At 50.1% G+C, this 26,879-nt stretch overlaps 1 protein-coding gene across 1 annotated transcript in view; it reads right to left on the bottom strand.

Moving 5' to 3' along the window:
* The window catches only part of LCMT1 (leucine carboxyl methyltransferase 1), a 61,952-nt gene that overhangs the window by 5,379 nt on the left and 29,694 nt on the right, over nucleotides 1-26,879 (bottom strand). The window contains exons 6-9 of the mRNA XM_075318127.1: nucleotides 22,249-22,351; nucleotides 15,617-15,737; nucleotides 13,824-13,925; nucleotides 5,313-5,404 (exon numbers count right to left, since the gene is read on the bottom strand). Coding sequence (XP_075174242.1) covers nucleotides 5,313-5,404; nucleotides 13,824-13,925; nucleotides 15,617-15,737; nucleotides 22,249-22,351 — 418 coding nt within the window. The remainder of the gene's footprint in view (nucleotides 1-5,312; nucleotides 5,405-13,823; nucleotides 13,926-15,616; nucleotides 15,738-22,248; nucleotides 22,352-26,879) is intronic.

Raw genomic sequence — 26,879 nt, 5'->3', positions numbered from 1 at the left:
TGTGGACTGCAGATATGGTGGACTTCGAGTCCTCCGTCCACTGGAGGATTCGTTGAACCTCCAGCATCGCCAGACGGCTGTGAGTCCCGCCCTGGTGATTGATGTAGGCAACCGCTGTCGCGTTGTCTGACTGGACTCGGATGTGCTTGCCCACCAACAGGTGGTGAAAGGCTAGGAGAGCTAGAAACACAGCTCTGATCTCCAGCACATTGATTGAGAGAGCTGATTCGGACGAAGTCCAAGTGCCCTGTGCTCGGTGATGGAGAAATACTGCTCCCCAACTGCAGAGACTGGCATCCGTGGTGAGGATTACCCAGGACGGAGTCAGGAAGGAGCGTCCCTGTGACAGAGAGAGGGGCCGAAGCCACCACTGAAAAGAGCTCCTGGTTTGTGGCGACAGAGCCACCAGCCTGTGCAAGGAAGAGATCCGCTTGTCCCAACAGCGGAGGATGTCCAGCTGCAGGGGACGCAGATGGAACTGAGCAAAGGGAACCGCTTCCATTGACGCCACCATCTGACCCAGCACCCGCATGAGGTGTCTGATGGAATGACGGCGGTGCCTCAGCAGAGAGCGTACCGCCAGACGAAGAGACTGCTGTTTGACTAAGGGCAGCTTCACAAGTGCCGGCAGAGTCTCGAATTGCATCCCTAGGTACTCGAGTTTCTGGGTTGGAATCAGAGTGGACTTGGGCAAATTGACAAGCCACCCGAACTGGACTAGAATGGTGAGAGTGAGCGAGACACTCCGCTGGCAGTCTGCACTGGATGAGGCCTTGACTAGAAGGTCGTCCAGGTAAGGAATCACTGCCAACCCCTGGAGGTGCAGGACCGCAACCACTGCTGCCATGACCTTGGTGAATACTTGAGGGGCCGTGGCTAGGCCGAAGGGGAGAGCCACGAATTGGAAATGTTCCTCTCCGATTGCAAAGCGTAGCCAACGCTGGTGCGAAACCGCAATAGGAACATGCAGATAGGCATCTCTGATGTCGATGGATGCCAGAAAATCTCCTTGGGTCATTGAGGCAATGACCGATCTCAGAGATTCCATGCGAAAGTGCCGCACCTGAACGTGCTTGTTGAGAAGCTTGAGATCCAGGATGGGCCGGAAGGAACCGTCCTTTTTGGGGACTAGAAAGAGGTTTGAGTAGAAAACGCTGAACCGTTCCCGGGCGGGAACCGGAACAATTACACCGTTGGCCTGCAGGGATGCCACGGCCTGAGAGAAGGCGGCGGCTTTGGAGCAGGGGGGGGTGGACAGAAAAAATCTGTTTGGCGGGCTGGAAGAAAATTCTATCCTGTAGCCGTGGGAGATGATATCCCGCACCCACTGATCGGAGACGTGTTGAAACCACACGTCGCCAAAGTGGGAGAGCCTGCCACCGACCAAGGACGTTGCTGGCGTAGCCAGATAGTCAAGAGGAGGCTGCCTTAGTGGCAGCGGCTCCTCCGGCCTTTTGAGGACGCGGCTTTGCGCGCCAGTTGGGTTTACGATCCTTGGCTGCGGTAGTGGACGAGGTCGAGGGCTTAGAGGCTGACCAGTTAGAGGAACGAAAGGAACGAAAATTCGATTGGTTCCTGCTCTGGACCGGTTTCCTGGCCTTAGTTTGCGGCAAGGAAGTACTCTTTCCGCCAGTAGCTTCCTTAATTATGTCATCCAGCTGTTCTCCAAACAGCCGGGACCCAGCAAAAGGGAGACTCGCAAGGTACTTCTTAGAGGAAGCGTCTGCTTTCCACTCTCGAAGCCACAAGATCCTGCGGATCGCGAGGGAGTTAGCGGAGGCCACCGCCGTGCGGTGAGAAGCCTCCAGGATGGCAGACCTGGCGTAGGATGCAAAAGCCGAAGCTTGAGAAGTTAAGGCATCCATCTCAGGAATAGAGTCCCTGGTGAGTGAATGCATCTCCGCCAGAGAGGCAGAGACTGCCTTAAGAGCCCACACTGCTGCAAAAGACGGGGAGAACGAGGCTCCTGCCGCCTCATATACAGACTTGGCCAGAAGGTCAACCTGGCGGTCAGTGGGATTTTTAAGAGAAGTGCCATCAGCCACAGCTACGACTGTGCGGGCTGAAATTCTGGACACCGGAGGGTCTACCTTTGGGGACTGGGCCCATTCCTTAACCACCTCTGGTGGAAAAGGAAAACGGTCATCTGAACTACGCTTCAGAAAGCGTTTGTCAGGACAGGCCCTGGGCTTGTTAACAGTGGTCTGAAAGCTGGAGTGGTTAAAAAACATACTTTTAGCTTTCTTAGGTGAGGTAAACTGGTGTACCTCTACCAGAGAGGTTTGTTCCTCTGACTCTGGTGGGTTGAGGTTCAGAACGGAGTTAATGGACGCAATCAAGTCACTAACATCCGCATCACCCTCAGACAAATCAATGGGGTACATAGAAGTAGCGTCTGAGCCCACAGTAAACGAATCCCCCTCGCCCTGCACGTCGGCACGTGAATCAGAGCCGTGGGACGAGGGAGGAGAAGGGTCCCTACGTCTCCGTTTAGGGGGACTGGGACCTAGAACATGCTCTGAGGGCTCCGCAGAGCTCGGAGCCGCAGAGACACCCTGAGAGGGGGGCTGATGCATAGACAGCAGTGTCCGGGACAGCTGCCCCATGGAGTCGGCAAAAGACTGGGAAATAGCTTGTGAAAAAGATGCTACCCAAGCCGGGGGTTCAGCTACCAGGGCCGGAGCAGCCGAGGGGACCCCTGAGGAGGCTCTAGGCTGAGACACAACCATATTAGCACAGGCATCACAATGTGGGAATGTGCTCGGCTCTGGCAGAATGCGCTTACATGCAGTGCAAAAAGCATACATGTTTGCAGCCATGCTCCGGGTGACAGACATGCTGCTGATGGGGGGGCTCTGCAGCAATAAAACACTCCTGTAGAATGCCTGAAAGTGTATATAAAAAGCCCACAACCAGAGGTTGTGGCTTACCACACCACTCTCTGTGTGCCCTCCGGATTCCACAGCTCCAAGTCCCAGTGAAGCGACAGCTTTCCCAAAACAGCAACAGCTGCAGCTCCCAGCGCCGTCCAGTGTAAGAACGCTGAGAAAATGGCGCTGGGAGGAGGAGGGGGGGCGTGTATAAGCCCAGGAGCGGGAAAAACGGAGGGCAGAGAGATACAGGACGAGGTACAGGGGAGGGCACATCTCTCCAGAGAGGAGTGTCCTCCCCTCTGCTGGCCGGGCGGTGGGCGGCGCCGTATGCAAAACATGCAGGGAGCCGAAAACGAAACTAGGCCCAAACTGAAGCCGGGGCCTAGATTTCAAAACGCGGCCGAGCAGCAGGCACCTTCGGCGCGGTTCTCAGGGAAAACTCCCAGAACCGGCCGAAATTTACAGTAAAGTTACAACACATACTCTCCCCCAAATAAAAGTACCCGGGACCCCTGAAAAACGTCTCAATACTTAGCTCTTGAGACGCAGGGCCATGTCCCTGGAGAGGGGGGTAAACGCTCCTTCCAGCAGGGACCAGACAGGGCTGCGGATGAAGCCGGCCTCCTGCAAGCAGAGAGGACCGTGATGGCTCCCACTTCAAACAGAGCCTCGACAGAGGATGCGAAGGAGCTCGGCATGTGAAGGCTCCAGCCTTATTAAAGTCAACCTTAACAGCACCCCGCAGAGTGGGGCGTGAAGGGACATGCCGGGAGTCCAGACTGGACCCGCTTTTCTTCCAAATCTTTAAAAATAAAAATGAAAAATATCAGAGAATGCAAGTGTGTGTGACCTCCTGAAACACAAAGCAATGAACTGGGTAGATTGTCATCCAGGGGGTGTATATAGCCGGAGGGAGGAGCTACACGTTTGAGTGTAGTACTTTGTGTGTCCTCCGGAGGCAGTAGCTATACACCCATGGTTTGGGTCTCCCATAAGGAACGATAAAGAAATATATATATATATATATATATATATATATATATATACACACACACACACACCGTATATTATATATATATATATATATATATATATATATATATATATATATATATATATATATATATATATATATATATATATATATATATATATATATATATATATATATATATATATATAAATAAAATGATTATATATAATACATTTATTTAATGTAATATATATATATATATATTTAATAAATATATATATTTTTATTATGTATATATTTATATATATATTTATATATATATATATATATATATATATATATATATATAGTGAATATATTCTATATAATAAATTTATTTAATATATATAGTAAATATATATCTATCTCTACAAGTGAAATATATCTTTGTACCGTGTTAGCCAGTAGAGATACAAAAAAAAATGTTTAAAAAGGTCTCAGTTCTTTTAAACAATTTTTTTTATCTATCTCTATATATCTCTCTCTATCTTTATATCTCTGTCTATCCATCTCTCTCTCTCATATTATATATATATATATATATATATATATATATATATATATATATATATATATATATAGAGAGATAGATAGATAGATACATATATATATATATATATCTATCTATCTATATCTATCTTTATATCTATCTATATATCTCTATCTATTAAAAATATATATTAAATAAATAAAATTATTATATATAGATATTAATTTATTATATATACATATACATATATAAATAAAATGAGGGAAAAAGAGTACACATGTAACAAAATCCTGATTCAACCATTTTCTCATGACAGCTTACCTTTAATATTGGCCCTTAGGGCACTGAATTATTGATTTTTACTATGTTCAGAAATCATGTGTATTGTATTAACCCCTTACGTCTAAGAACATTGAAGGGGTTGTCCACTACTTTTACATTGATGGTCTATCCTCAGGATAGGTCATCAAACTCTGACTGACGGGGGTCCAACACCCCGCCCCCCGCCTATCAGTCGCTCTCGGTCCCGCCCCCGGGAGCCGGAAATGTTCCATTCCGGAGCTGCACCGTCTTCTGATATCGGCCATAGCCAGGTACTGCACATCTGGCTCCTATTAATTTGAATAGGAGGCGGATGTGCAGTACCCGGCCGCTATTGCTATCAGAAGACAGAGCAGCTCCGGAACTGAGCATTTCTGGCTGCCTGTTGTCGGGACCTAGAACAGCTGATCGGTGGGGGTCCGGGGTGTCAGATCCTAGCCGATCAGACATTGATGACCCATCCTAAGGATAAGTAAGTCATCAATGTAAAAGTAGTGGACAATCCCTTTAAGTTTTTATAAAAACGGGTTTTACCACTCTTCCAAATCCGAGGCAAAGTTTACGCTAGTCATCAAATGTTGGGTATCTTGTGTCTTCCAGTCTCCGAGTCACTCACCGCATCAGATCGGCTGGGGGCAGACTCCCGTACACTTTAATCATGTCCCAGGCATCGGCCGCCTCCCAGCCATTGGACAGCAACCTCTCCATCTGCAAAAAAAAAAGTTCCAAAAATTTGATAAAATAAATATGGCATTGATAGGACATGTGCTCATCAATATTTACAGTCTTAATGTGATTGCAAGAGCTACGTTCCTTGCCTATGAAGCAGGCCACCGCTGATAAGACGGCAGAGGTGGTCGGTAACATAGGCAAAAAGCTATGATAGGACCCGTGTGTGGAAGGTGGGGGGGTCGGGGTGTATACCTGCCGGAGAGGTCTCGGGAGGGGTGGCCCCATCATGAGAGGCGACTCCGCACAGAAATCCGCACATCACCACCTGGGTTCCCCGTATACCGATATCTTATCACAGATAAGGACGAGTCACTTATTAGGTTGTCCATCGGGTAATCGATTCACACTTTGTACGCAGCAAAATAAACTCTACTCTGAATACAGGTCACAAATAATCAATAGTGATAAATGATTAATGATGCGCGAAGTACAAGTGCACCTCTGTCCTAAGCAGTCAGCACGTATCTCCCTCATATCAGCAACTAATACACCTGATAATAGCTTTCCCAGGAGAATATATATTATATATATACACACATACGCAATATTATAGTCAGTACACCCCTCACATTTGTGTAAATATTTTATTATATCTTTCCATGGGACTACACTGAAGATCTGATACTGTTATACAATGTACAGTGACTCAATGCACAGCCAGTAATGTCTACTGCATGGCTGCCGTCCCAGAAGGAAGCCTCTTCTCAAGATAATGCACAAGAAAGCAACAGTTTACTGAAGACAACAGATTACTGTAGACCAAAATAATCTTATTTGGTTCAGATGGTGTCAGTGTGTATGGTGGCAATCAGTCGAGGAGGACAAAGACAAGTGTGTCCTGCCTACAGTCAAGCATGGTGGAGGAGGGTCATGGTTTGGGGCTGCATGAGTGCTGCCAGATGTGGGAGCAACAGGTCATTGAGGGAACTGTGAATGCCAACATGTCCTCTGATATACTGAAGCAAAGCAGGATTCCCTCCCTTCATATTCCAACATAACGACCCCAAACACCTCCAAGACCACCAAATCCTAGCTAAAGAAGCTGAGTGTAAAGGTGCTGGACTGGCCGAGTGTCTCCAGAACTAAACCCTATGGAGCATCTGTGGGGCCTCCTCACATGGAAGGTGGAAAAGCACAAGGTCTGCAACATCCAGCAGCTCCGTGATGTCGTCATGGAGGATGGAGGAGGATGGAAGAGGATCCAGCGGCTCCTGTGAAGCTCCAGTGACCTCCAGGCTTAAGAGAGTTAAGGCCGAGCTGGAAAGAAGGGAATTTTGTTTACTTACCGTAAATTCCTTTTCTTCTAGCTCTAATTGGGAGACCCAGACAATTGGGGTGTATAGCTACTGCCTCCGGAGGCCACACAAAGTATTACACTTAAAAGTGTAAGGCCCCTCCCCTTCTGCCTATACACCCCCCGTGGGATCACGGGCTCCTCAGTTTTAGTGCAAAAGCAAGAAGGAGGAAAGCCAATAAACTGGTTTAAGCAAATTCAATCCGAAGGAATATCGGAGAACTGAAACCATTCAACATGAACAACATGTGTACACAAAAAAACAGGGGCGGGTGCTGGGTCTCCCAATTAGAGCTAGAAGAAAAGGAATTTACGGTAAGTAAACAAAATTCCCTTCTTCTTTGTCGCTCTATTGGGAGACCCAGACAATTGGGATGTCCAAAAGCAATCCCTGGGTGGGTAAAATAATACCTCGTAATAGAGCCGTAAAACGGCCCCTTTCTACAGGTGGGCAACCGCCGCCTGAAGGACTCGTCTGCCTATGCTGGCATCCGCCGAAGCATAGGTATGCACCTGACAGTGTTTCGTGAAAGTGTGGAGGCTGGACCAGGTAGCCGCCTGACACACAAGCTGAGCCGTAGCCTGGTGCCTTAAGCCCAGGACGCATCCACCGCTCTGGTAGAATGGACCTTCAGCCCTGAGGGAACCGTAAGCCCAGCAGCACGATAAGCTAGAGAATTGGTTCCTTGAACCACCGAGCCAGTCTTGATTTGGAAGCCTGCAACCCTTTACGCTGGCTAGCGACAAGGACAAGAGTGCTTCCGAGCGGCGCAGGGACGCCGTACGATCGATGAAGAGTCTGAGTGCTCTCACCAGATCTAATCAAGTGCAAATCCTTTTCACATTGGTGAACTGGATGAAGACAAACAGAGGGTACGGATACCCTGATTGAGATGAAAGGGGGGATTCCACCTTAGGGAGAAATTCCGGAACCGGACGCAGAACCCCTTGACCTGGTGAGACACCGGGAAGGGGACTTTGCACGACAATGCTGCCCCGACAGACACTCTCCGAAGTGAAGTGACTGTCCCTAGGAAAACCACTTTCTGCGAAAGGCGTGAGAGAGAAAAATCCCTCATAGGCTCGAATGGTGGTTTCTGCAGAACCATCAGCACCCTGTTCAAATCACAGGGTTCTAACAGTCGTTTGTAAGGAAGGACTAAGCGGCAAACCCCCTGCAGGAACGTGCGTACTTGAGGTAGTCTTGCTAGGCGCTTCTGAAAAAAAAAAAATACAGAGAGCGCTGAGATTTGTCCCTTAAGGGAACCGAGCGACAAACCTTTTTCCAACCGAATTGCAGGAAGGAAAGAAAGTAGGCAAGGCAATTGGCCAGGGAGAAACTCCCTGAGCAAAGGACCAAGATAAGAATATCTTCCACATTCTGTGGTAGATCTTGGCAGATGTGTGTTTTCTGGCCTGTCTCATAGTGGTAATGACCCCTTGAGATAACCCTGCAGATGCTAGGATCCAGGACTCAATGGCCACACAGTCAGGTTGAGGGTCGCAGAATTCAGAAGGAAAAAACGACCCTTGAGACAGCAAGTCTGGTCGGTCTGATAGTTCCCCCGGTTGGCCTACCGTGAGATGCCACAGATCCGGGTACCACGACCTCGTTGGCCATTTTGGAGCGACGAGGATGGCGCGGCGGCAGTCGGACCTGATCTTGCGTAACACTCTGGGCAACAGTGCCAGAGGAGGGAACGCATAAGGGAGTTGAAACTGCGACCAATCCTGAACGAAGGCGTCTGCCGCCAGAGCTCTGTGATCGTGAGACCGCGCCATGAATGCCGGGACCTTGTTGTTGTGCTGAGACGCCATTAGGTCGACGTCCGGCATCCCCCAGCGGCAACAGATCTCCTGAAACACGTCCGGGTGAAGGGACCATTCCCCTGCATCCATGCCCTGGCGACTGAGAAAGTCTGCTTCCCAGTTTTCTACGCTCGGGATGTGAACTGCGGATATGGTGGGTGCTGTGGCTTCCACCCACAGCAGAATCCGCCGGACTTCCTGGAAGGCTTGCCGACTGCGTGTCCCACCTTGGTGGTTGATGTAAGCCACCGCTGTGGAGTTGTCCGACTGAATTCGGATCTGCCTGCCTTCCAGCCACTGCTGGAACGCTTTTAGGGCAAGATACACTGCCCTGATCTCCAGAACATTATTCTGAAGTGAGGACTCTTGCTGAGTCCACGTACCCTGAGCCCTGTGGTGGAGAAAGATCGCTCCCCACCCTGACAGACTCGCGTCCGTCGTGACCACCGCCCAGGACGGGGTTAGGCAAGATTTCCCTTTCGATAATGAGGTGGGAAGAAGCCACCACCGAAGGGAAGCTTTGGTTGCTTGAGAGAGGGAGACGTTCCTGTCTAGGGACGTCGGCATCCTGTCCCACTTGCGTAGGATGTCCCATTGAAGAGGACGCAGGTGAAACTGCGCGAAAGGGACTGCTTCCATTGCTGCCACCATCTTCCCCAGGAAGTGCATGAGGCGCCTCAAGGGGTGTGACCGACCTTGAAGGAGTGATTGTACCCCTGTCTGTAGTGAACGCTGTTTGTCCAGCAGAAGCTTCACTATCGCTGGAAGAGTAAGAAAACTCCATGCCAAGATATGTCAGCGATTGGACCGGTGTCAGATTTGACTTTGGAAAATTGATGATCCACCTGAAACTCTGTAGAATCTCCAGAGTAACGTTGAGGCTGTGTTGGCATGCCTCTTGAGAGGGTGCCTTGACCAGCAGATCGTCTAAGTAAGGTATCACTGAGTGACCCTGAGAGTGGAGGACCGCAACTACTGTAGCCATGACCTTGGTGAAAACCCTTGGGGCTGTCGCCAGGCCGAACGGCAGTGCCGCGAACTGAAGGTGTTCGTCTCCTATGGCGAAGCGCAAGAAGCGCTGATGCTCAGGAGCAATTGGTATGTGGAGATAAGCATCCTGATATCGATCGATGCTAGGAAATCTCCTTGGGACATTGAGGCGATGACGGAGCGGAGGGATTCCATCCGGAACCGCCTGGTCCTTACGTGTTTGTTGAGCAGTTTTAGGTCCAAAACAGGACGGAAGGACCCGTCCATCTTTGGAACCACAAACAGGTTGGAGTAGAAACCGTGACCCTGTTGCTGAAGAGGAACCGGGACCACCACTCCTTCTGCCTTCAGAATGCCCACCGCCTGCAGCAGAGCCTTGGCTCGCTCGGGAGGCGGGGATGTTGTGAAGAATCGAGTCGGAGGACGAGAGCTGAACTCTATCCTGTAACCATGAGACAAAATGTCTCTCACCCAACGGTCTTTTACTTGTGGCAGCCAGGTGTCGCAAAAGCGGGAGAGCCTGCCACCGACCGAGGATGCGGTGTGAGGAGGCCGTAAGTCATGAGGAAGCCGCCTTGGTAGCGGCGCCTCCGGCGGTCTTTTTAGGGCGTGATTTAGACCGCTACGCGTCGGAGTTCTTCTGATCCTTCTGAGGCCTTTTGGACGAGGAGAATTGGACCTGCCTGCGCCCCGCAAGGACCGAACCTCGACTGTCCCCTCCTCTGTTGGGGTATGATCGGTGTAGCCTGAGGAAAGGATGTATCCTTTGCCTTGGATTGTTTGATGATTTCATCCAGTCGCTCACCAAACAAGCGGTCGCCAGAGAATGGCAAACTGGTTAGGCACTTTTTTGGAAGCAGAATCTGCCTTCCATTCCCACAACCAGAAGGCTCTGCGTATTACCACTGAATTGTCGGACGCAACCGCCTTCCGGCTCGCCGAGTCCAGGACAGCATTAATGGCGTATGACGCAAACGCTGACGTTTGAGACGTTAAAGACGCAGCCTGCGACGCAGACATACGTGTGACTGCCTCAATTTGCGCTTGAGCCGCTGAGACCGCTTGGAGCGCCCAGACGGCTGCGAAAGCTGGAGCAAAGACACGGCAATAGCTTCATAGATGGATTTCAACCAGAGCTCCATCTGTCTGTCAGTGGCATCTTTGAGTGAAGCCATATCTTCCACTGCAACTAAGGATTTAGCCGCTGGAGATAGGAGGTCCACATTGGAACACTGAACCCAGCCCTTGACAAGGTCAAAAGGGAAGAGATAACGTGTATCCTTAAGGCGTTTTGAAAAAACGATATCTGGACAAGCCTGGTGGTTCTGGACTGCCTCCCTGAAGTCAGAGTGATCCAGAAAGCGTACTCCATGTACGCTTGGGGAACCTGAAACGGAACTTCTCCTGCTGAGAAGCTGACTCCTCAGGCGTAGGAGCTGAGGGAGAAATAACCAACATATGATTGATGGACGCCGTAAGATCGTTCACTACGGTGTCACAATCAGGTGTATCCAGGTAGAGAACGTTCTCAGGATCAGAATCCTGATCAGATACCTCCGCCTTATCATAGAGAGAGTCCCCATGCTGAGACCCTGAATGATGCGGTGACGTCGAGGGATGCTCCCAGCGAGGTCGCTTAGGGGGTCTGGGACTGCGGTCCGAGTCAGACCCCTCACCCTGGGATCCCTGAGACACTCCAGGAGCACCTTGTTGTACCGACTGGGGGGGGGGGACCAGGGGCAATGAATCAACAGAGCCCATGGTCTGAGGGACCGGTCTGGACTGCAAGGCTTCTAGTATGTTAGCCATAGTCTCAGAAAGTCTGAAGTAAATACTGCAAACTCCGTCCCCATCACCTGGACCATTAGCAGAGACTCCGGCTGAGTAAGTTCCACAAGGGCCGTGCATTGCATACAATTGGGGTCCGTGTAACCTGCCGGCAGTATAGCCGTACAGGCTGCATAGAAAAACCTGTGCTTTTGCACCCTTGTTTTTCACAGACGATATGCTGTTATCTCCCCCGACCATCAAGGAGGGTATATAGCCAAAATACAAAAGTGCGACCGAACAGTGCAATGTATAGCGTACAAGCATATATCTATATGTGCATTTCGGCACTAGTGGGGTCAGCACCACAGGTGCTGGTTACCGCCCGCTCACAGCGGTTGTGTGACCACCAGAATCCCTGCCAGGGTCTTCCCAAACTTGTCTCTTTTCTCAGTCACAGAAAAAACTGACATGAATGGCTGCCGGCGTCCTGTGTAGAGGAGGAGGCCGTGGGCGTGCCCCAGAAAGTGCGGGAATCCGGTTTCACACTGTGTACAGTGAGAGGGGTGGAGTATGCAAAGCATGCTCCATCTCTCAGCGCTGCCGTGCTGTGCAGCGTCACGCCCTTACCCTGACTGGCAGGCCTGTGGGCGGTAACGAAGTGAGACTAGGCCGCACAAGCCGGGGACTAGAGTGATAAGCGCGGCCGGCATATAAGCCCTGGTCGGCGCGGAAGTCCCCGGCGCACCACAAGTCCCAGCCGCGCCTGAGATAAAAATGGCAGCGGCGGTTAGCGCGGCAGTCCCTCAATACTCTAACACACCCAGCACGCTGTAGTGTGCGATGGCACCAGTGCGGGCAGCGCCGCCATCCCTGGCGCACTAACACACCCAGCAGTGCTGCCGTGTGTCTGTGCGCGGTCCCCTTCATGGGGACACAGAGTACCTCAACGTAGCAGGGCCATGTCCCTGAGGATACTCAGCTCCATGTCCAGCAGATTCCCAGGGGCTGTGGATGGAGTACGGTCTCAGTGCCTGGAGACCGATAAGATCCCACTTCACCCAGAGCCCTCAGGGGGATGGGGAAGGAAAGCAGCATGTGGGCTCCAGCCTCCGTACCCGCAATGGGTACCTCAACCTTAACAAACACCGCCGACAAAAGTGGGGTGAGAAGGGAGCATGCTGGGGGCCCCAGTATGGGCCCTCTTTTCTTCCATCCGACATAGTCAGCAGCTGCTGCTGACTAAACAGTGGAGCTATGCGTTGATGTCTGACCTCCTTCGCACAAAGCATGAAAACTGAGGAGCCCGTGATCCCACGGGGGGTGTATAGGCAGAAGGGGAGGGGCCTTACACTTTTAAGTGTAATACTTTGTGTGGCCTCCGGAGGCAGTAGCTATACACCCCAATTGTCTGGGTCTCCCAATAGAGCGACAAAGAAATAATGGTGGCCACACACAATATTCACACCAAGGGCACAATTTGGTCATTATCACTTAGGGGTGTACTCACTTTTGTTGCCAGCGGTTTAGAAATTTATGGCTGTGTGTGGAGTTATTTAGAGGACGCTAAATTTACCCTGTTATACAAGATGCACACTGACACTGTACATTGTATCACAGGGTCAGATCCCCAGTGCTGTCCCAGGAAAAGATGTAATAAAATATTTAGAAAAATGTGTGAGGTGTACTCACTTTTGTTACATACTTGTATATTCTTGTGCATAGGGGCAGTATTATAGTAGTTATATTCTTGTACATAGGGGGCAGTATTAGAATAGTTATATTCTTGTGTATAGGGGGCAGTATTATAGTAGTTATATTCTTGTACATAGGAGCAGTATTATAGCAGTTATATTCTTGTACATAGGGGGCAGTATTATAGTAGTTATATTCTTGTACATAGGGAGCAGTATTATAGTAGTTATATTTTTGTACATAGAGGGCAGTATTATAGTAGTTATATTCTTGTACATAGGGGGCAGTATTATAGCAGTTATATTCTTGTACATAGGAGCAGTATTATAGTAGTTATATTCTTGTACATAGGAGCAGTATTATAGTAGTTATATTCATGTACATAGGAGCAGTATTATAGTAGTTATATTCTTGTACATGGGGGCAGTATTATAGCAGTTTTATTCTTGTACATAGGGAGCAGTATTATAGTAGTTATATTCTTGTACATAGGGGGCAGTATTATAGCAGTTATATTCTTGTACATAGGGGCAGTATTATAGTATTTATAATAGGAGAACCAGGTGTAGAAAAATCATCCCACCTTCACATGCTATAGCCATTACAAACCAGTATGAACCAGTAGGCATGCCTGATAACGTACAGATGGAATGTGAACACTATGGGATTGTGTCTATATCATTATGTAATGATGATGTACAGAACGGAGTAACTAAATAAAGGCTGAGTCAATAATGATCGATGCCTCCAAGGCCCATCTAGTAGCGCAGAGCAGATAGTTAACACATTAGTTATATATTATGGCTGATTATACACATTGTATAACGAGCGGCTTCTGACCTGTGACTGGAGCGAGCGGCAGGCCTCCACCCCGGCGAGGTTACACTGCCTCCTCTGGAGGTTCTCCACCATAATCTGTCCAAAACGATCCGCCATGTTCACCTGCGTATATCGGAGCAGAGGGTGAGGGGCGCAGCCATGTTACCTTCTTCTGGACTGAGCTCGACCTCTGCTCTAATCATTGACTATGGGAGCGCAGAGCACAGCACTTGCATGCCTCTGACAGTCCCATAGACAATGAATGGAGCGAAGGTGATGAAAGAGCAGCTTTGATTCAGTCAAGACAGAGCTCGGGTTCCTCTTGCCTGCTGGGACTATACTATGGATAGCGAATCATTTTCATTTTTAGGTGGGGAAGGAGTAAACATTTAACATTGCTACTATTCGCCCTGTTAATATGGTGTGCCCTACAAAGTCTGAGCTGCTCCCAAGGTGAAAGCTAACACCCAATCTTTAAAAGGGTGGTCCGAAACTTAAAAGGCATTTTTTAACTATCGTTACCCCCTAACTAACCACTTTTGTAATTATCTTTATTATACAATTCCCTACACTTCTCCCCATCTGATCCCTAATTTTTTATTTATTTTTTACTGCACTTTGTGACGTTTGATTTGAGAGGCGTCTCAAACGTGACATTACAGGAAGCTGGGGCTGCACTCTCTCTGGATGTGACCAGGGACGGCGCTGCAGTTACTTGCTAGTTTATTGCATCACCGTCCTGAGGATGTCTTGGATCCTGGATGTGGTAGCCGGGATTAGTGCAACGCCGGCATGCTGCTTCTCTCTGCGCCGCCACTTCCGTTGCTTGTGTTAAATGTTGGCAGGGGCGGTGATAAATACAATGAATGACAACAGCGCCAACCCACAGCCTCTAGCACCACCCTCACACGAAGCGTCATCAGGGGGTGGCATTGGAGTCACTCTCTGCTTCTAGCATCACCCTCAAACGAAGCATCATAAGGGGCAGCATTGGAGTCACTGCTTCTAGTACCACCCTCAAACGAAGCGTCATCAGGGGGCGGCGCTGGAGTCACTCATTGCTTCTAGAACCCCCCCTCAAACGAAGCGTCATCAGGGGGTGGTGCTAGAGACACTCACAGATTCTAACACTACCCTCAAACAAAGCATCATTAAGGGGCGGCGATGGAATCACTCACTGCTTCTAGCACCTCCCTCAAACGAAGCATCATCAGGGAGCGGCTGTGGAGTCACTCACTGCTTCTAGCATCACCCTCACACAAAGCGTCATCAGGGGCAGCGCTGGAGTCACTCACTGCTTCTAGCATCACCCTCACACGAAGCGTCATCAGGGGCAGCGCTGGAGTCACTCACTGCTTCTAGCATCACCCTCACATGAAGCGTCATCAGGGGCAGCGCTGGAGTCACTCACTGCTTCTAGCATCACCCTCAAACGAAGCGTCATCTAAGACATCGTCAGAGGGCAGCAATGCAAGAAACTAGTTACTACAGCGCCATCCGCTGGAGATGTCTTGTTCCAGGAGGGGTGATGGATGCAGCGGAGAGTGACTGCAGCCACAGCCTCCTGTGATTTCACATCTGAGACTTTGCTCAAAATAAATGTCAAAGGAAGCACCAGAACTGTAGACCCAATCCTTCCATGACCGCTTGGTCCCAACAATCAAATACATTGCATCACCATACCCCCACTATGAGACATGAGAATACTCCTTCTACTCTGCACACTGCATACATATCTATGCATTTCCCCTTTAGCCCAACGCATATCTGCCCTCGATATCAATGATATGATAAAGCAGCTGTAACCATCTTACCTGTTCATAGTTAATAAACATGGCGGTGGGGAACGTGCTCGCAGCCCACTTCAACAAACTTCCAGACTGCTCCGGAGTCATGTAAACCAACACGCACTCGGCCACGAGAAGAGTCGGCAATCTGGAAATGGAAGAGAACGTCAGAACCGACGGCTCCCGACATCACCCAGTGCAAGAACTGCGAAACCATAAAGCAAGAGGCTAAAATAAAAAATAATACTATATGCATTAAGTAATGGTTCCAAGTCAGGGGAGCTCATAACACTACGGTGCCCTGAAAAAAGCGAATAAATTAGGTTTAGTCCCTTTCCCCTTCACCAGGGTTGCTGAATCTTCCTCCCCTCCACAAGCAGCTCAGGAACAAGCACCAGAAGAGAAGAAGGGAATTTTGTTACTTACCGTAAATTCCTTTTCTTCTAGCTCTTATTGGGAGACCCAGACGATTGGGGTATAGCTACTGCCCTCTGGAGGCCACACAAAGCACTACATCAAAAGTGCAAGGCCCCTCCCCCTCTGGCTATACCCCCCCGTGGTATCACGGGTTCTCCAGTTTTAGTGCCAAAGCAAGAAGGAGGAAGCCAATAACTGGTTTAAACAAATTAACTCCGAATAACATCGGAGAACTGAAAAACCGTTCAACATGAACAACATGTGTACCCGCAAACAACAAAAAAACATCCCGAAGGACAACAGGGCGGGTGCTGGGTCTCCCAATAAGAGCTAGAAGAAAAGGAATTTACGGTAAGTAACAAAATTCCCTTCTTCTTCAGCGCTCTATTGGGAGACCCAGACGATTGGGACGTCCAAAAGCTGTCCCTGGGTGGGTAAAGAAATACCTCATGTTAGAGCTGCAAAACAGCCCTCCCCTACGGGGGTGTCACTGCCGCCTGCAGGACTCTTCTACCTAAGCTGGCATCCGCCGAAGCATAGGTATGCACCTGATAATGCTTGTGAAAATGTGTAGACTGGACCAGGTAGCTGCCTGGCACACCTGTTGAGCCGAAGCCTGGTGACTTAATGCCCAGGACGCACCCACGGCTCTGGTTGAGTGGGCTTTTAGCCCTGAAGGAACCGGAAGCCCCGCAGAACGGTAGGCCTCTAGAATTGGTTCTTTGATCCATCGAGCCAGGGTGGCTTTAGAAGCCTGCAACCCCTTGCGCGGACCAGCGACAAGGACAAAAAGTGCATCGGCACGGCGCATGGGCGCCGTGCGGGAAATGTAGATTCTGAGTGCTCTCACCAGATCTAGCAAACGTAAATCATTCTCATACCGGTGAACCGGATGAGTGCAAAAAGACGGTAAGGAGATATCCTGATTAAGATGAAACGAGGATACGACCTTAGGGAGAAACTCCGGAATGGGGCGCAGCACTACCTTGTCCTGGTGAAAGACCAGGAAGGGAGCCTTGGATGACAGAGCTGCCAGCTCAGACACTCGCCGAAGCGATGTGATCGCAACGAGAAACGCCACCTTCTGTGACAGGCGAGAAAAAGAAACTTCCTTCAGAGGCTCGAAAGGCGGCTGCTGGAGAGCAACTAGAACCCTGTTCAGATCCCATGGATCTAACGGCCGCTTGTACGGGGGTACGATATGACAAACCCCCTGCGGGAACGTGCACACCTTAGAAAGACGTGCTAGACGCTTCTGAAAAAACACGGATAGTGCTGAGACTTGCCCTTTGAGGGAGTCGAGCGACAAGCCCTTTTCTGACTCCTATTGTAGGAAGGAAAGAAAAGTAGGCAATGCAAATGGCCAGGGAGACACTCCCTGAGTAGAGCACCAGAATAAGAAAATCTTCCACGTTCTGTGGTATATCTTAGCAGACGTGGGCTTCCTAGCCTGTCTCATGGTGGCAACGACCCCTTGGGATAATCCTGAAGACGCTAGGATCCAGGACACAAAAGCCACCCAGTCAGGTTCAGGGCCGCAGAATTCTGATGGAGAAAACGGCCCCTGGGACAGTAAGTCTGGTCGGTCTGGTAGTGACCACGGTCGGCCGACCGTGAGATGCCACAGATCCGGGTACCACGATCTCCTCGGCCAGTCTGGTGCGACGAGTATGACGCGGCTGCAATCGGATCTGATTTTTGCGCCGTACTCTGGGCAAGAGTGCCAGAGGTGGAAACACATATGTGAGCCGGAACTGCGACCAATCTTGCACTAAGGCGTCTGCCGCCAGAGCTCTGTGATCGCGCGATCGTGCCATAAATGCCGGGACCTTGTTGGTGTGCCGAGACGCCATTAGGTCGACGTCCGGCACCCCCCAGCGGCAACAGATTTCCTGAAACACGTCCGAGTGAAGGGACCATTCCCCCGCGTCCATACCCTGGCGACTGAGGAAGTCTGCTTCCCAGTTTTCTACGCCCGGGATGTGAACTGCGGATATGGTGGATGCTGTGTCCTCCACCCACATGAGGATTCGCCGGACTTCCTGGAAGGCTTGCTGACTGCGCGCCCCTTCTTGGTGGTTGATGCATGCCACCGCTGTGGAGATGTCCGACTGGATTCGGATCTGCTCTCTTTCTAGCCACTTCTGGAAGGCTAATAGGGTAAGATACCCTGCCCCGATTTGAACATCGATCTGAAGGGTGGACTCCTGCTGAGTCCACGTCCCCTGAGCCATGTGGCGGAGACAAACTGCTCCCCACCCTGACAGACTCGTATCTGTCGTGACCAGTGCCCATCGCCAGACTGAATGGCAGAGCTACGAACAGAAGATGTTCGTCTCCTATCACAAAACGTAGAAAACGTTGGTGCTCCGTAGCAATTGGCACGTGGAGATAGGCATCTTTGATGTCTGTTGAGGCAAGGAAGTCTCCTCGAGACATTGAGGCAATGACGGATCGGAGGGAGCCCATCCGGAACCGCCTGGCGTTCGCATGCTCGTTGAGCAGTTTCAGAACCAGAACAGGACGGAAGGAACCGTCCATCTTTGGAGCCACAAAGAGATTGGAGTACAAACCCTCGCCCTCGTTCCTGAGGGGAGACAGGGATCACCACTCCTTCTGCTCTTAGAGCGTCCACCGCCTGCAGCAGGGCATCTGCTCGGTGGAGAGGTGGGGCCGTTCTGAAGAATGGAGTCGGAGGACGAGAACAGAACACTGTCCTGTGCACGTGAGCACAATGTCCGTCACCCACCGGTCTGTGACCTGTGGCAGCTAAATGTCGCCAAAGGCGGGGGAGTCTGCCATCAACCGCGGATGCGGAGAGAGAGAGAGAGAGCTGAGAGTCCTGAGGAGACCGCCTTGGTAGCGGTTCCTCCGACTGCCTTCCTTGGGCGAGATTGAGCCCGGCCGGAATCTGAGCCCGTCTGAGGTTTTGTAGCCCTTTTGCACGAGGACAATTGGGACCTGCCGGAGCTTGGGAAGGACCGAAACCTCGACTGTACTTTTAGGACAGCATTAACAGGGTAAGTCGCAGTGCAGACATTGCGGGGTTACGGACGCCTCTGCGGTACAGATGTCCCTGCTCAAGGTCAGCTGCGCAAGAACAGCAGAAAAGGTTAGGTTGCCAATACGGCTGTGGATGCCGGAGCAACCGACACGCCGATAGCCTCCTAGACAGATTTCAACCAGAGTCCATCTGTCTGTGAATGGCATCTTGAAGTGAAGCCCCATCTCCAGTGCAACTATGGCTCTATATGCAAGCCTGGAGATTGGAGAATCCACCTTTGGACCCTGGGTCCAGCGCTGACCACGTCAGGGGAAAAAAGGGATAACGTGTATCCTAAAAAACGTTTGGAGAAGACGCTTATCTGGTAAGCGTGGTGTTCCTGGACTGCTTCTCTGAAGTCAGCGTGGCCAGAAAAATACTCAATATCTGTGTGAGATACTGAAAAGGGACTTCTCCTGTTCGTCTCCTATCTCCACTGGGGGAGCTGAGGGAGAAAGATCCAACCTTCCATTGATGGACGGTATAGGATCATTCCGTATGGCGTTACCACCCGGTGTATCCGGATCGATAGCTATGTCAGTATCAAAGCCCTGAAGAGCTGCCTTTTGGTCAAGTAGATTGTCCATGGCCTGTCTGGACTGCAAGTCTCTATATTATGACTACTCCGTCCCTGTCCATGGACAGGGTTGACAGATGGTTTCTTTGGCCACAACTAGTAGAGACCCAGGCAGACGAAGTGCTAGAGACCCCGGCAGACGACGTGCTACAGGGAAGCATGCACACAATGGGACGGTGTCATGAACAGCATCCCATGTAGTAAAAACAGCACTGAAAATCTGTGTTGCTGTTTTGCCGCTGCCGACTAGCTATCTAGAATTATATAGCCAAGATTGGTGACCGTACAGTGCAATGTATAGCATACAGGCATAAAGTACAAATGACCACTGCAGCACAAGCAATACAAGCAGCATAGAAGCCTGTGCCCTGGCACCCCTGCTCTTCTGCTGCTGTATACTAGTCATCTAGGGGAATATAGCCAAGAGTGACCCTACAGTGCAATGTATAGCATACAAGCACAAGTACAAATGAACACTGCCGCACATGCAATACAAGCAGCATAGAAGCCTGTGCCCTGGCACCTCTGCTCTTCTGCTGCTGTAGACTAGTCATCTAGGGGAATATAGCCCAGAAGAGTGACCCTACAGTGCAATGTATAGCATACAAGCACAAGTACAAATGAACACTGCAGCACATGCAATACAAGCAGCATAGAAGCCTGTGCCCTGGCACCCCAGCTCTTCTGCTGCTATAGACTAGTCATCTATGGGAATATGGCCCAGAAGAGTGACCATACAGTGCAATGTATAGCATACAAGCACAAGTACAAATGCACACTGCAGCCCATGCAATACAAGCAGCATAGAAAAAAACCTGTGCCCCAGCACCCTTGGTTTTCTGCTGCTGTAGTCTAGCCATTCCAGGAGAATATAGCTAAGACTAGCGACTGTACAGTGCAATGTATAACACATAAACACAAATGAACACCTCAGTCGTGCAATACAAGCAGCCTAGAAAGCCTGTGCCTTAGCACACCTGCTTTCCTGCTGCTAATTTGTCGCTCCCCAAGCGGGCATATAGCGACCTGTGCAGTTAAAAACAACACATGTACACACTGCAGTTATCTGTGGTCAGCACTATGTGTGCCTCTTACCGCCCGCCTATAAGCGGGTGTGTGATCGCCACCGTCCTGCCTGGTCGAAAGTCCGACTTCAGTAATGGCTGCCGGCTTCTTCCCCAGCTCCTGTGAGGAGGGGCGGGCCGTGGGCGTGCCCCCAAGGCAGAGCGGGAATCCGGCGCCCGACAGTGTTGCAGTGAGAGGGCTGGAGCATGTAAAAAGGCTCCAGCCCTCGGCGCTGCTGATTGCTCAGCGCCTGTCCCCTTCCCTGAGTGACAGGGAGGGGGCGGGAACGAAGCGGCACTAGGCCGCAGAAGCCGGGGACTGGATTTATAAGCGCCGCCGCCGTAAAAGCGCGGTCGGCGCCCAGTCCCCGGCGAACTACAAGTCCCAGCCGCGCCGCCGCTCCCGGAGCGTCCGGCGCGGTAGTTCCCAATACACAAAGTCACTCAGCAAAGCTGCAGTGACTGTAACCCTTTACTGTCCCCGGCGCACTAGCACACCCAGCAAGTCTGGAGTGTGCTGTGCCTGTGTGTACGGGGACACAGAGTACCTGTAATGGTGCAGGGCCATGTCCCTGAACGGTACTCCAGCTCCGTATCCAACAGGTTCTAATGGGTCTGTGGATGGAGCCCGGCGTCAGAGCTTTGAGGCCGGCAGGATCCCACTTCCACAGAGCCCCTCAGGGGGATGTGGAAGGAAAGCAGCATGTGGGCTCCAGCCTCCGTACCAGCAATAGGTACCTCAACCTTACAACACCATCCAGGGGTGAGAAGGGAGCATGCTGGGGACACTATATGTGTCCTCTTTTCTTCCATCCGAAATAGTCAGCAGCTACTGCTGACTAAAATCTGTGGAGCTATGCATGGAATGTCTGACCTCCTTCGCACACAAAGCTAAAACTGGAGAACCCGTGATACCACGGGGGGTATAGCCAGAGGGGGAGGGGCCTTGCACTTTTGATGTAGTGCTTTGTGTGGCCTCCAGAGGGCAGTAGCTATACCCCAATCGTCTGGGTCTCCCAATAGAGCGCTGAAGAAACCATTATTGGTTATTCTTTTTAAATAACACAAATAAAATAAATAAAATCACTTTTGTATTTTAGTTTGCTCTATTTTGCACTGCCAGCTTGCATGTATCACAGTGCATAACAAGCTGCTGAATGCTATTCAGTCTCGTGAGTGACCATAATATAAGCTCAATTTTCGACAAATGTAACTTTAGCAATTTTGATGTGATCCTATTTCCACATGGATGATCGCTTCAGTTATCTGAGTGATCTGGTCGTGAACAGCATTCTGCAGCTTGCTATGTACTGTAATGCATGCAAGCTGCAGAAGCCAAGTGCTGCAAAAATTGTAAATTAAACCAATTACAAAAGCTTCTTTTAGGTTAAAAAACATGCATTTTCATTAAAAAAAAAGGAGCACACAGCCTTTATGTTTGCAATAGTCCCCTTCTCTTATATATATACCCCTGCAAGAAAGATATACAGGCCAGCAGCGACGATATAGGGCAGGTTGTGTTAAATCAACGTAATCAAGATAAAACTCGACACCTTACTGTGGGTCCATGCCAAATTTCTTTAGCTTCTCCTCCATGTCCTTCAGGTTTCTTAGGTCTGCGCCGATGATGGAGAAGTGGGAAGAGTCCAGGCTGTGAGAATCTATGGGAAGAGTCAAACAAAATGTGTCTCAGAAAGCGGTACAGCCTGGACATAGGCAATATTACATGGTGCCCCACCGAGCAAAAAAGAAACGTTCAGCGAGTTCGAAATTGTAGGAAATAACATACAGATCCTATAAGATTATGGGATTATTTTAACCGCTTTTACTGTAAAGAACCCCTTCCTATATTAACACCTTGATAACACACGTCATACATTATGAATGTATGGGCTTACTGTTCCATAGCAAAAATCCATAGTCAGGATATGCGCAATAGAAGGTCACAGAGGGCAGGAGGGCGTCATACATCCGGTCTGTCAGGAGTCACTCATCTCATTAATCAATAAAACTTGAACAAAATCTAACTTCAGATATTTGTTTGCCCAGTCTTGACATTTCCGCTTCTGTGTCTTGCTCAGTGGTGGTCGGGTTTCAATCTCCTCACCTCGGCTGTGTCTGACACTGAACACCCTGTACGTCTATGTCTTACTCAGTGGTGGTCTATTTCAGCCTCCTCCCCTTGGCCGTGTCTCTGAGCACTGAACACCTTGTACGTCTGTCTTGCTCAGTGGGGTTTGGTTTCAGCTTCCTCACCTCGGCAGTGTCTGAGCATTGAACACCTTATATGTCTATGTCTTGCTCAGTGGTTGGTTTCGGCCTCCTCACCTCAGCTGCTTCTGAGCAATGAACACCTTGCACTTCTGTGTTTTGCTCAGAGGTGGTCTGTCCTCATCATGGCCATGTCTGATCACTGAACACCTTGTATTTCTGGGCCTTGCTCAGTGGTGGTCAGTTTCAGGCTTTTCCCCTCGGCCATGTCTGAGCACTGAACAACTTGTACGTCTGTATCTTGCTCAGTGTTGGTCGGTTTCAGCCTCCTCACCTTGGCTGTATCTGAGCACTGAACGCCTTGTATTTCTGGGCCTTGCTCAGTTGTGGTTGGGTTCAGCCGCCCCACCTCATCCATGTCTCTGAGCACTGAACACCTTGTACTTCTGTGTCTTGCTCAGTGGTGGTTGGTTTCAGCCTCCTCACCTTGGCCATGTCTCTGTGCACTGAAAACCTTGTATTTCTGGGCCTTGCTCAGTAGTTGTCAGTTTTCAGCCTCCTCACCTTGGCCATCTCTCTGATCACTGAACATCTTGTACTTCTGGGTCTTGCTCAGTGGTGGTCGGGTTCAACCTCCTCACCTCGGCCATGTCTCTGATCACTGAACACCTTGTACTTCTGGGTCTTGCTCGGTGGTGGTCAGTTTCCGCCTCCTCACCTCGGCCATGTCTCTGATCACTGAACACCTTGTACCTCTGTGTCTTGCTCGGTGGTGATCAGTTTCAGCCTCCCCACCTCGGCCATGTCTCTGAGCACTGAACACCTTGTATGTCTTGTCTTGCTCAGTGGTGGCTGGTTTCAATGGCTTTCTGGTCGTTTCAGGTTTGATTCCTCTCAAATCTTTGCCAATTTATCTGCGTCTTTTATTCTCCCTTTTTTTGAGACCTGTTAACAAATCTTATTTATTTCAAGAGTGCAGCCTCCTTCCAAGACTCCGCACCCCGGATCTCTGATGATCACCCCCCAATCAAGGCCCTGCTGCACAGGAAAGGAGCACAGGTCCTTAAATGTGCCAATCAGCACGGACCCCACCAATCAAACAGGAAAGTTTCAGATCCTTAATGAGTCTGTATTTTTACAGCAGAGGCTTCTCCCATTGCGCTTTATTTGTTCCTGGTCCTCCCGAGGAATCGCCCCGGCCAGATAAGACGCTGGCAGCCGCACACAGACACAACCCCGGCTCTCTGGACTTGTAACCCGAGGGGTGACATGCGGGGGGGATGCGGAGGGGACAAAGTGCACGCGCTCAGAAGCCATTTGCACCTTTCCCTTGATAGTAATGTTTTACGATGTGTCAATTTAGGGAGATAAATCAATGGTAAATGCTGGCGTTTATGGGTCGTAATAATCATCCTGGCTATGAAACGGTAACAGCGAAACCTCTCATCGGGGGACGGGAGGGGCGAAACGTATCGGGGCGAAAACAAGTACTACGGAATAGGCGATTACTGATCAATGGGCGTACTCGCACCTATGGGCAAATTGGGGAGTTTTTATCCCGCGGGGCACTTATCCCAATTACCATGGGGTTGCAGTGCACAGTCAACCACCACTCCATTCATTCTGGAGGGGGGAGGGGGGGGTGTTCCGGAAGCCCCCCAAAGTGCAGTGCTCTTAAATGAATGGAGCAACGTGCAACATTGCCGCTGATACATTGCAACGGAACGGAGGTTGAGCATGTGACTGCTGATGCAATCTAATGGGGATAAAGAAAAAAAAATGCCCCATTCTGAATACTGGTGGCGGGGTCCCAACGACTGGACCACCATAATCAATGAGATATCACCTATCCTACCGTCAAGGGAAAGTGACTTATGGAGGGATGGAAGCCATGTAAGACTTCTTCATGGATCAAGCTGTGGAGGATGAGGTCCGCTCTCACCATCAGGACCTCATGGGCGGCATGGTGGCTCAGTGGTTAGCACTTCAGTCTTGTGTGGGCTCAGTGGTTAGCACTGCAGTCTTGTGTGGGCTCAGTGGTTAGCACTGCAGTCTTGTGTGGGCTCAGTGGTTAGCACTGCAGTCTTGTGTGGGCTCAGTGGTTAGCACTGCAGTCTTGTGTGGGCTCAGTGGTTAGCACTGCAGTCTTGTGTGGGCTCAGTGGTTAGCACTGCAGTCTTGTGTGGGCTCAGTGGTTAGCACTGCAGTCTTGTGTGGGCTCAGTGGTTAGCACTGCAGTCTTGTGTGGGCTCAGTGGTTAGCACTGCAGTCTTGTGTGGGCTCAGTGGTTAGCACTGCAGTCTTGTGTGGGCTCAGTGGTTAGCACTGCAGTCTTGTGTGGGCTCAGTGGTTAGCACTGCAGTCTTGTGTGGGCTCAGTGGTTAGCACTGCAGTCTTGTGTGGGCTCAGTGGTTAGCACTGCAGTCTTGTGTGGGCTCAGTGGTTAGCACTGCAGTCTTGTGTGGGCTCAGTGGTTAGCACTGCAGTCTTGTGTGGGCTCAGTGGTTAGCACTGCAGTCTTGTGTGGGCTCAGTGGTTAGCACTGCAGTCTTGTGTGGGCTCAGTGGTTAGCACTGCAGTCTTGTGTGGGCTCAGTGGTTAGCACTGCAGTCTTGTGTGGGCTCAGTGGTTAGCACTGCAGTCTTGTGTGGGCTCAGTGGTTAGCACTGCAGTCTTGTGTGGGCTCAGTGGTTAGCACTGCAGTCTTGTGTGGGCTCAGTGGTTAGCACTGCAGTCTTGTGTGGGCTCAGTGGTTAGCACTGCAGTCTTGTGTGGGCTCAGTGGTTAGCACTGCAGTCTTGTGTGGGCTCAGTGGTTAGCACTGCAGTCTTGCAGCGCTGGGGTCCTGGGTTCAAATCCCACCAAGGACACCATCTGCAAGGAGTTTGTATGTTCTCCCTGTGTTTGCGTGGGTTTTCTCTGGGTTCTCCGGTTTCCTTCCAAAGACATACATATAGGGACTCTAGATTGTGAGCCCCAATGGGGACAGTGTTGCCAATTTCTATAAAGCGCTGTGGAATTAATAGCGCTATATAAATGAATAAAATTATAATTATTATTATCCTCCGCCCGCGGCTGTGAAGACTGACGAGACCAACTCTACTCTACCACCAGTGATCCCAGTAGACTGCGGCCCCATGAGTGGAAGCCGCGGGAACATTTGTCCAAAACCCCAAATGTGCGGAGGAGAAGGGCAGGTACAACGGCAATGAAGACCCCAGTCTGGGAGTGGGAAGTAAAGGAAACTAAGGTTGGGGCGATGCGGTGACTCTGGATGGCGAAACGGCTAAACTGCCAAAGATTGCAACGTGCAGCTGATACATTGCACATTTATGGTGTCCCCTATGGAACTGCCTCAAGTTGCTACTTTTTTTCCCACTTGCAAAAATGTGAGACCCCCTATAGCAACATTATACTACAACCTCCAAAGATCGCAACGTGCCGCTGATACATTGCACAAGTATGGGTGTCCATTATGAAACTGCGACAAGTTGCAGTCAGCCATTTTTGCATTTGGCTTGTTGCAATTGCAAAATGCGAGACCCCTATAGCAGCATTATACTATAAGATTGCAGCGGTAAACGGCCACGAGACCTAGGCATACGCCTTATGTGGTGCTACTCCATTCTGGCGTCCATGGAGCCAACATGATATATTTTGCCGACCACGCTCCCGTCCTGGGTCCACCCATTTCAACAGAGCAAAGTCAAACTTGGGGGGTCAAAAGATGCAAAATTTATGTGCAACATGTCACCTTACCTTATGGTGGCTTTTTGTTGCAAAAGCCTTCTCCTATTGGCTCCCATGACTTTTGGGCGCACAACAGTTGTCATATGATATACGGCTATACTATTCACATAACCAGAGGTGATAGCAGCTGATGGGTGGAGGTGCAGGGTGCAACACAGTGGCTATACCCTATATTTTACTGACCGTAAAGAAGGGAATTTTGTTTACTTACCGTAAATTCCTTTTCTT

The sequence above is a fragment of the Anomaloglossus baeobatrachus genome, chromosome 7 (assembly GCF_048569485.1).
Source record: "Anomaloglossus baeobatrachus isolate aAnoBae1 chromosome 7, aAnoBae1.hap1, whole genome shotgun sequence".
Lineage (NCBI taxonomy): Eukaryota > Metazoa > Chordata > Amphibia > Anura > Aromobatidae > Anomaloglossus > Anomaloglossus baeobatrachus.
This window is presented reverse-complemented; position numbering and strand designations above follow the sequence as displayed.